The 10969-nt window shown below is 35.0% G+C and overlaps 1 protein-coding gene across 1 annotated transcript; it reads right to left on the bottom strand.

Moving 5' to 3' along the window:
- Positions 1-4363: 4363 nt before the first annotated feature.
- Positions 4364-7781, bottom strand: LOC145954937 (uncharacterized). Its single transcript, XM_083069630.1, has 5 exons — positions 6744-7781; positions 5929-6335; positions 5034-5145; positions 4431-4868; positions 4364-4384 (listed from the first exon to the last, which is right to left on the bottom strand). Exons 1-5 carry the CDS (start codon positions 7779-7781, stop codon positions 4364-4366), a joined length of 2016 nt encoding a protein of 671 aa, XP_082925756.1.
- Positions 7782-10969: the final 3188 nt, after the last annotated feature.

Here is a 10969-nt window from a genome sequence, read left to right as displayed (position 1 = left end):
ACTACAAAAATTGTAGATATTTGGTCCTGGGTCGATCAAATTAGTTTTGACCTGGTCAGGAAAAGTTTGTTTAAATGATTCCCAGCAAGCTCTAGCTATATCTCCAAGATAAGTCTCTGCTCGGGCAATCATATCTTGACTATTGGACACATGATTTTCATGATGAATCCTATAATCTCTTATAACAGCTGAAGTCCACTGTTCTATGTAATTAGGTAAGAGTTGAGGGTCAACACTTCCTATGTTTAAGAGAAGAGATGGCATAATAAAATTGGGTTCTATAGGCAATCTCTTTCCTTTTGATTTTATGTTGTCTCCTATGGAGAAGTCTATAGGAGTAACTATTTGTTCTCTAGGGATGAATCCTAGGTTGTAATCTTCGGTACTGTAGTCAAAATGGTGTATTTGGTTTGTAACACTACTACCATTGTAACTATCTCCCATCAGACCTTTGTAAGATTGGATCTCGGAAACTGGTTCAGAAATTACAGAAATAGTTTCTTCATTTTCAAAAACTAATTTATTTTTGAAATTTTTGTCATTTTCCAACCAGTTTTCTAGATTAGAATCTTCCTCGATTTCCTTGAGGATAATTTGTTCTTCATAACATTCTTCACTTAAAGGACTCTCTTCTTTGTTTTGAGTATAATCCAGAATATATGAATATCCTGTCCATAAATTCATGAAAGAATTTCTAGGAGGTTCTTCTTCTTCTTCGGGATTATGTTCAACTATGTCATCATAATCTGCAAACCTAATGGAAAGACTGTTTCTTCAGTTTTTCATGATGGCTGTTTGTGGTGCTGTAATAGCATACGAAGGAAGGCTTTGGCTCAGACGAAGGATCTGGTCAAGGTTCTAATCCCTATAGTGATAAGTCTTAGGTGAACATATCTTCTTTGGGTACTTAGAAGCTGTCTACCAACTGGTTCAGAGATTAATCTAATAATCTCATGTTGGTCGTCGGGTAAATGGAAATCATCTAAACGACGGTATCTATTGATGTGAATCTGATGGGAGCACTCAAAGGACTTGGAGGACCAATGACTAGGGTTTTCTTAGTGGGTGTTTTTAGTACTTGTAATTGGTAAATAAAGTTTTAAGATTCGGGACGAATCTTTTCAAAGAAGGAGGGTATGATGTGAATCTGATGGGAGCACTCAAAGGACTTGGAGGACCAATGACTAGGGTTTTCTTAGTGGGTGTTTTTAGTACTTGTAATTAGTAAATAAAGGCCTAAAACTCTTGTTAAAGTGGCTGCCAACTCTTGTTTGGGCTGCACCACTTATTGGGCTAGTTATTAGGCAAGTTGTTTTTAGTTAAATAAGGTCCAAAACCTTTGGGATGAATCATCCATGAGGCTTACCAAAGGGTGCACGAATTTAGCATGTGTTTTTAATGTTTTGTCATTACTGGTCATAATTGTTAGGCTTAGTGGAGATCAACAATTGCCCACTAAAGTGATTTTTTTTAATGTTTTGTCATTAGTGGTCATAATTGATAGGCTTAGTGGAGTCCATTAATTGCCCACTAATGTAAGTGAAAGGTCTTGGTTGTAAGCTTATAAGCTGCCCACTGGAATGAATAAAAGATAGACAAGAATTTGAGTTTTAATAAAAAAAAACTAAGTGAGAGTGATTCTCCAATTGTTCTTGAGTGATTCAAGAATTTGGGCATATCAAAGGATCATCCACAATTCTTTGTGTGAAGCCTTCCTTGGAAGAGTGATTCTTCCTCCATTCCTTTACCGTTTCCTTCCCTCCATTTCTAGCATCTAATTTCTTTACCTACATTCCAAAAATTAAGTCCAAGATTGAACCCAAAAGATCCTTCTTCAACCCTTGTGCAATTGGGAATCTTATCATTTGCAAAAGATCCTTCTTCAACCCTTGTGCAATTGGGAATCTTATCATTTGGTATCAGAGCTTCGGCTCTAGGTTTGGAATGGCAATGGAAATTTACTATACAAGATGTTTGGTTGACAGCCATTTGTTCTTGGTCGCAGTAGATGAATTCAATTTCAGAAATGTCGTGAGTAGCAGGGCGGTTGAGAAATTATGTCTGCCCACTACAAATGGACAAGCAATGATTAAATTCTCTATTGGAAAATATGAAGATGAAGTTCTTTGTGATATTGCCCCCATGGAGACATGCCATATGTTATTAGGGAGGCCATGGCTGTACAATAAAATTATAAATCCTGAACGGCCTTCTATTTGTTTTGTGCATGGTGGACGAAGGATTAAGTTGATATGTCTATCAATTGAAGTTGTACATGAGGATCAACTGAAATTGAAAATAATGATAGAAAAAGAAAGAGAAGAGAAGAGGAGAGCAGAAGATGAGTTACATAGAGAGGAAGATGACAACTCTAACGTTACATTTTCTTCTTTTGATGTGTCAAATTTACAGGAACAGGAGGACAAGTTTTCTTGTTTGAAGAAGCATGTCAACATCATTCCTAATGCACCTTTATACATTCAGTCCGCCTTTCAAAATAAAATTCAAGAATCCTTGCACCTGGGAAATGGAGTTGATTTATTGTTTGAAGTTACTATTTTCCAAAGCTGCCACTTGAATGGGATTCAATTCCTATTCATTGAGTACGTTTGTGGTTATGAGTTTGAAGAGGTTTTATTTGTTTCGTTGATGATTAATAACTTACCAACAGGTGAAGCTAAAGATGGATACAAGCGAGATGTCTTCGACCCAGGAGGAAGCATTTGCGTTCCGGCAGTAGTTAGTCAATTAAATAAATTAGGAAATAAATAAAGCCTTAAGATTCGGGACGAATCTTGTCAAAGAAGGAGGGTATGATGTGAATCTGATGGGAGCACTCAAAGGACTTGGAGGACCAATGACTAGGGTTTTCTTAGTGGCTGTTTTTAGTACTTGTAATTAGTAAATAAAGGCCTAAAACTCTTGTTAAAGTGGCTGCCAACTCTTGTTTGGGCTGCACCACTTATTGGGCTAGTTATTAGGCAAGTTGTTTTTAGTTAAATAAGGTCCAAAACCTTTGGGATGAATCAGCCATGAGGCATACCAAAGGGTGTACGAATTTAGCATGTGTTTTTAATGTTTTGTCATTAGTGGTCATTGTTAGGCTTAGTGGAGTTCAACAATTGCCCACTAAAGTGATTTTTTTTTAATGTTTTGTCATTAGTGGTCATAATTGATAGGCTTAGTGGAGCCCATTAATTGCCCACTAATGTAAGTGAAAGGTGTTGGTTGTAAGCTATATAAGTTGCCCATTGGGATGAATAAAAAAAGACAAGAATTTGAGTTTTAATCAAAAAAACTAAGTGAGAGTGATTCTCCAATTGTTCTTGAGTGATTCAAGAATTTAGGCATATCAAAGGATCATCCGCAATTCTTTGTGTGAACCCTTCCTTGGAAGAGTGATTCTTCCTCCATTCTTTTACCGTTTCCTTCCCTCCATTTCTAGCATCTAATTTCCTTACCTACATTCCAGAAATTAAGTCCAAGATTGAACCCAAAAGATCCTTCTTCAACCCTTGTGCAATTGGGAATCTTATCATTTGGTATCACTAATTGCACAAGGGTTGAAGAAGGATCTTTTGGGTTCAATCTTGGACTTAATTTCTGGAATGTAGGTAAGGAAATTAGATGCTAGAAATGGAGGGAAGGAAACGGTAAAAGAATGGAGGAAGAATCACTCTTCCAAGGAAGGCTTCACACAAAGAATTGTGGATGATCCTTTGATATGACCAAATTCTTGAATCACTCAAGAACAATTGGAGAATCACTCTCACTTAGTTTTAGTTTTTTTGATTAAAACTCAAATTCTTGTCTATCTTTTATTCATCCCAGTGGGGCAGCTTATAAGCTTACAACCAAGACCTTTCACTTACATTAGTGGGCAATTAATGAACTCTACTAAGTCTAACAATTATGACCACTAATGCACAAAAACACACCTAATTTATGCTAAATTCGTGCACCCTTTGGTATGCCTCATGGCTGATTCATCCCAAAGGTTTTGGACCATATTTAACTAAAAACACAACTTGCCTAATAACTAGCCCAATAAGTGGTGCAGCCCAAACAAGAGTTGGAAGCCACTTTAACAAGAGTTTTAGGCCTTTATTTACTAATTACAAGTACTAAAAACACCCACTAAGAAAATGGAGTAATTAGGCTTCACAATCCTTGATACAATTCACCATCTTGGCCTTGTCTTCATCATTGGGCATTTCTTCAAGAATAAGGGCCGCAACTTGTTGCAAAGCATCCTTGGCCCTTTTAGTCCTTGCCCTAGTCATTGGTCCTCCAAGTCCTTTGAGTGCTCCTAAATCCTTGCCCATGTCCTCATCATTCCCTCCCTCTTGAGAAGAATTTGTCCTCAAATCAAAGTCTCCATCATCTACATCAAATGGAGATAAATCAGAAACATTAAAAGTGGAACTAACATTGTACTCATCGGGCAATTCAATCTTGTAAGCATTGTCATTGATTCTTTCTAGTACTTGAAATGGACCATCCCCTCTTGGCAAAAGCTTTGATTTCCTTTGTTCTGGAAATCTTTCCTTCCTCATGTGTACCCAAACCCAATCACCAGGTTGGAACACAACTTTCTTTCGCCCTTTGTTAGCATGTTTCGCGTAGCTCTCATTTTTATTCTCAATTTGAGCCTTCACACGTTCGTGTAACTTCTTCACATAGTCCGCTTTGGCCTGCCCTTCTTTATGCTTAAAAATAGAAATGTTAGGCATAGGCAATAAATCAAGAGGAGTCAAAGGGTTAAAACCATACACAACCTCAAAAGGTGAACAATTTGTTGTGCTATGGACAGCCCTATTATATGCAAATTCAACATGAGGCAAACTTGCTTCCCAGGACTTAATATTCTTTTTTAAAACAGTCATGAGCAAGGTCCCCAAAGTTCTATTGACTACCTCAGTTTGTCCATCGGTTTGTGGGTAACAAGTTGTTGAAAATAATAATTTAGTACCTAACTTGCCCCACAAAGTCCTCCAAAAATGACTAAGGAATTTAGCATCCCTATCACTTACAATACTCCTTGGCACACCATGAAGCCTCACAACTTCTTTGAAAAACAAATCAGCCACATGACACGCATCATCTACCTTTTTGCAAGGTATGAAATGTGCCATTTTTGAAAACCTGTCAACAACCACAAAAATAGAATCTTTGCCATTCTTTGTTCTAGGCAGTCCCAAAACAAAGTCCATAGATATGTCAATCCAAGGATATTCAGGAGTAGGCAAAGGAGTATACAATCCATGTGGCAATGATTTAGATTTAGCCATTTTGCACACAACACAATGTTCACAAAATTTTTGCACATCACGTTTCATATGAGGCCAAAAGAAATGTTCTTGTAAAATTTCCAAAGTCTTTTTAATCCCAAAATGCCCCATCAAACCACCCCCATGTGATTCACTAACAAGCAATTCTCTAATGGAACATGTAGGCACACACAATTTGTTTTCTTTAAATAAAAACCCATTGTGCTTAAAATATCCATTTTGAGATAGTTTCTCACATGCAGCATATATTTCACCAAAAGTTTCATCTGCAGCATACATTTCTTTCAAAGATTCAAATCCAAGCAATTTAGTTTCAAGAGTGGAAAGCAATGTATGTCTCCTTGATAAAGCATCAGCCACAATGTTCCCTTTTCCCCTTTTATGTTTTATAACATAGGGAAATTGTTCCAAAAACTCCACCCACTTGGCATGCCTCTTGTTAAGCTTGCCTTGTCCCTTCAAATACCTTAGGGACTCATGGTCACTATGTATTACAAACTCTTTGGGAAAAAGGTAGTGTTGCCATGTTTTCAAAGCTCTTACCAAGGCATACAATTCCTTATCATAAGTGGAAAAGTTAAGGGCAGCCCCACTTAACTTTTCACTAAAATAAGCAATTGGATGGCCTTCTTGTAACAACACAGCCCCAATCCCAACATTGGAAGCATCACATTCAATTTCAAAAGATTTAGCAAAGTTTGGTAAGGCAAGAATGGGAGCATTGGTTAGCCTTTGCTTAAGAGCAACAAAGGCTTCTTGTTGTTTCTCTCCCCACTTAAAAACCACATGTTTCTTTACTACTTCATTAAGAGGTGCTGCCAAGGTGCTAAAGTCCTTAACAAACCTCCTATAAAAACTTGCCAAACCATGGAAACTTCTCACTTCATTCACGGATTTAGGTGTGGGCCATTCTTGGATGGCCTTAACCTTTTCCTCATCTACTTGTACTCCTTTAGAACTTACAACAAAACCAAGGAATACAACATGATCAGTACAAAACACACATTTTTCAAGATTGGCAAACAATTGTTCTTCCTTAAGCACCTTCAAAACAGATTTCAAATGTTCCACATGCAATTCAAGAGAAGTGTTATAGACAAGAATATCATCAAAATATACCACAACAAATTTGCCAATAAATTCCCTTAAAACATGGTTCATCAATCTCATGAAAGTACTTGGTGCATTAGTTAAGCCAAAAGGCATAACCAACCACTCATACAAACCATATTTTGTTTTAAAAGCAGTTTTCCATTCATCACCCTCTCTAATTCTAATTTGATTATATCCACTTTTCAAATCAATTTTAGAGAAAAAACTTGCACCATGCAATTCATCAAGCAAATCATCAAGTTTAGGAATTGGGTGCCTATATTTTATGGTGATGTTATTTAGAGCCCTACAATCAGAACACATTCTCCATGTCCCATCTTTTTTAGGGACCAAAATTACCGGAACAGCACAAGGACTCATGCTATCTCTTACCCATCCTTTGGTCATGAGTTCATCCACTTGCTTTTGAATTTCTTGCGTTTCTTGTGGATTGCTCCTATAAGCTGGCCTATTGGGTAAGGAAGCTCCTGGAATGAGATCAATTTGGTGTTCAATTCCCCTCAAAGGTGGTAATCCACTTGGTACACTTGATGGAAAAACGTCATGAAATTCCTGCAAAAGAGATTTAACACTAGAAGGTATTTCCAATTCATCAAAAGTGTTAGTGTTTAAAATCTGATTTTTGCAATACATTAGATAAAGGGGCTGTTTAGCAAGGAATAACCTCTTCACCTCACCCTTTGTTGCCAAAAGACTCTCTTTTCTCTCAAGTGTTTCGCTCCTTTTCTTTCCACTTTTTTTTTTCTCAAGTTTTTGTTCACTCTTTTTCTCAAGATCACTTTCTTTCTTCTCCAAAGAAATCTTTTCTCTCATCCTCATTTGATCCTCACACACCTCTTTAGGACTCAAAGGCTTGAGGACAATCTTTTTATTTTGGTGCACAAAAGAGATCTTATTGGAATAGCCATCATGGAAAGCTTTAGTGTCAAATTGCCAAGGCCTTCCCAAAAGTATGTGACTGGCCTCCATTGGAACTACATCACATAGCACCTTATCTTTGTATTTTCCAATGGAAATCTCCACTTCTACTTGCTGCCTCACTTGCACCTCTCCATCCTCACTAAGCCACTGGAGTTTATATGGCGTAGGATGTGGTTTAGTGTCTAAATTTAGCTTTGACACTAATCTAGCACTAGCCACATTAGCGCAACTCCATCCATCAATAATCACCATGCAAACCTTTCCATTGATGGAACACCTTGTGTGGAAAATATTCTCCCTGTGGCTTCTTTCTAAAGGACTCATTTGACTACCCATCATTCTCCTAATCATCAATAAATCTCCCTCCAGGGCCTCCTCTTCCTCCTCAATGTCACCTTCTTCTTCCTCACTAACATCAGATTGGCTAGTGTAATCCCCACTCTCCTTGAGAACCATGATCTGAGAGAGAGAACGAAATTATAGAAAAGTGTCTGTAAGCTAGGTTTTGGAAATATTAGAATATTCCCATTAGATTTTGTATGTATTGAGGATTAGAAATACATATTTAATTTGTAAGAATGATGATCTGAGAGAGAGAACGAAATTATAGAAAAGTGCCTGTAAGCTAGGTTTTGGAAAAATTAGAATATGCCCATTAGATACTGTATGTATTCAGGATTAGATTATGTATGTATTGAGGATTTGAAATACATATTTAATTTGTAAGAATGATGATCTGAGAGAGAGAACGAAATTATAGAAAAGTACCTGTAAGCTAGATTTTGGAAAAATTAGAATATTCCCATTAGATTTGTATGTATAGAGGAATAGAAATACATATTTAATGGGATCATCAATTTCTCAAACAGAAAGATTCTAATTTTTCTTTTCTATAATTTCATTAGATACTGTATGTATTGAGGATTAGAATCTAATGGGAATATTCTGTATGGGAAAATTAAATATGAGAATTTATAATTATAGAAAAGTGCCTGTAAGCTAGGTTTTGGAAAAATTAGAATATTCCCATTAGATACTGTATGTATTGAGGATTAGAAATACATATTTAATTTGCAAGAATGATGATCTGAGAGAGAGAATGAAATTATAGAAAAGTGTCTGTAAGCTAGGTTTTGGAAAAATTAGAATATTCCCATTAGATTCTGTATATATTGAGGATTAGAAATACATATTTAATTTGCAAGAATGATGATCTGAGAGAGAGAACGAAATTATAGAAAAGTGCCTGTAAGCTAGGTTTTGGAAAAGTTAGAATATTCTTATTAGATTCTGTATGTATTGAGGATTGGAAATTCATATTTAATTTGTAAGAATGATGATCTGAGAGAGAGAACGAAATTATAGAAAAGTGCCTGTAAGCTAGGTTTTGGAAAAGTTAGAATATTCTCATTAGATTCTGTATGTATTGAGGATTAGATTCTGTATGTATTGAGGATGAGAAATACATTTTTAATTTGTAAGAATGATGATCTGAGAGAGGGAACAAAATTATAGAAAAGTGCCTGTAAGCTAGGTTTTGGAAAAATTAGAAGATTCCCATTAGATTCTGTATGTATTGAGGATTAGAAATACATATTTAATTTCTAAGAATGATGCCTGTAAGCTATGTATTCCCATTAGATTCTGTATGTATTGAGGATTAGAAATACATATTTAATTTGCAAGAATGATGAACTGAGAGAGAGAACGAAATGATAGAAAAGTGCCTGTAAGCTAGGTTTTGGAAAAATTAGAATATTCCCATTAGATTTTGTATGTATTGAGGATTAGAAATAAATATTTAATTTGCAAGAATGATGATCTGAGAGAGAGAACGAAATTATAGAAAAGTGCCTGTAAGCTAGGTTTTGGAAAAGTTAGAGTATTCTCATTAGATTCTGAATGTATTGAGGATTAGATTCTGTATGTATTGAGGATGAGAAATACATATTTAATTTGTAAGAACGATGATCTGAGAGAGGGAACAAAATTATAGAAAAGTACCTTTAAGCTAGGATTTGGAAAAATTAGAATATTCCCATTAGATTCTGTATGTATTGAGGATTAGAAATACATATTTAATTTGCAAGAATGATGATCTGAGAGAGAGAACGAAAATATAGAAAAGTGCCTGTAAGCTAGGTTTTGGAAAAGTTAGAATATTCCCATTAGATTCTGTATGTATTGAGGATTAGAAATACATATTTAATTTGTAAGAATGATGATCTGAGAGAGGGAACAAAATTATAGAAAAGTGCCTGTAAGCTAGGTTTTGGAAAAATTAGAATATTCCCATTAGATTCTTTATGTATTTGAGGATTAGAAATATTTATTTAATTTGCAAGAATGATGAACTTAGAGAGAGAACGAAATTATAGAAAAGTGCCTGTAAGCTAGGTTTTGGAAAAATTAGAATATTCCCATTAGATTCTATATGTATTTAAGGATTAGAAATATTTATTTAATTTGCAAGAATGATGAACTGAGAGAGAGAGCGAAATTATAGAAAAGTGCCTGTAAGCAAGGTTTTGGAAAAATTAGAATATTCCCATTAGATATTGTATGTATTGAGGATTAGAAATACATATTTAATTTGTGGAATGAGGATTAGAACGAAATTATAGAAATATTCCCATTAGATTCTGTATGTATTGAGGAATAGAAATACATATTTAATTTGTAAGAATGATGATCTGGGAGAGAGAACGAAATTATAGAAAAGTGCCTGTAAGTTAGGTTTTGGAAAAATTAGAATATTCCCATTAGATTCTGTATGTATTGAGGATTAGAAATACATATTTAATTTGCAAGAATGATGATCTGAGAGAGAGAGAGAACGAAATTATAGTAAAGTGCCTGTAAGCTAGGTGTTGGAAAAGTTAGAATATTCCCATTAGATTCTGTATGTATTGAGGATTAGAAATACATATTTAATTTGTAAGAATGATGATCTGAGAGAGAGAACGAAATTATAGAAAAGTGCCTGTAAGCTAGGTTTTGGAAAAGTTAGAATATTCTCCTTAGATTCTGTATGTATTGAGGATTAGATTCTGTATGTATTGAGGATGAGAAATACATTTTTAATTTGTAAGAATGATGATCTGAGAGAGGGAACAAAATTATAGAAAAGTGCCTGTAAGCTAGGATTTGGAAAAATTAGAATATTCCCATTAGATTCTGTATGTATTGAGGATTAGAAATAAATATTTAATTTGCAAGAATGATGATCTGAGAGAGAGAACGAAATTATAGAAAAGTGCCTGTAAGCTAGGTTTTGGAAAAATTAGAATATTCCCATTAGATTCTATATGTATTTAAGGATTAGAAATATTTATTTAATTTGCAAGAATGATGAACTGAGAGAGAGAGCGAAATTATAGAAAAGTGCCTGTAAGCAAGGTTTTGGAAAAATTAGAATATTCCCATTAGATATTGTATGTATTGAGGATTAGAAATACATATTTAATTTGTGGAATGAGGATTAGAACGAAATTATAGAAATATTCCCATTAGATTCTGTATGTATTGAGGAATAGAAATACATATTTAATTTGTAAGAATGATGATCTGGGAGAGAGAACGAAATTATAGAAAAGTGCCTGTAAGTTAGGTTTTGGAAAAATTAGAATATTCCCATTAGATTC

This window comes from Cajanus cajan, chromosome 1 (assembly GCF_000230855.2).
Source record: "Cajanus cajan strain Asha chromosome 1, NIPB_CcT2T_4, whole genome shotgun sequence".
Taxonomy (NCBI): Eukaryota; Viridiplantae; Streptophyta; class Magnoliopsida; order Fabales; family Fabaceae; genus Cajanus; species Cajanus cajan.
This window is presented reverse-complemented; position numbering and strand designations above follow the sequence as displayed.

Bases quoted from the DNA above. Each gene is read 5' to 3' on its own strand.
- LOC145954937 (XM_083069630.1), bottom strand. From the start codon at position 7,781: ATGGTTCTCAAGGAGAGTGGGGATTACACTAGCCAATCTGATGTTAGT. The intron at 5,146-5,928 runs GTTACAAGAAGG...GGTTGTTGACAG, and splicing joins GTTGGGATTGGGGCTGTGTT to GTTTTCAAAAATGGCACATT. The intron at 4,385-4,430 runs GTTAGTTCCACT...CATTTGATGTAG, and splicing joins AATTGCCCGATGAGTACAAT to ATGATGGAGACTTTGATTTG.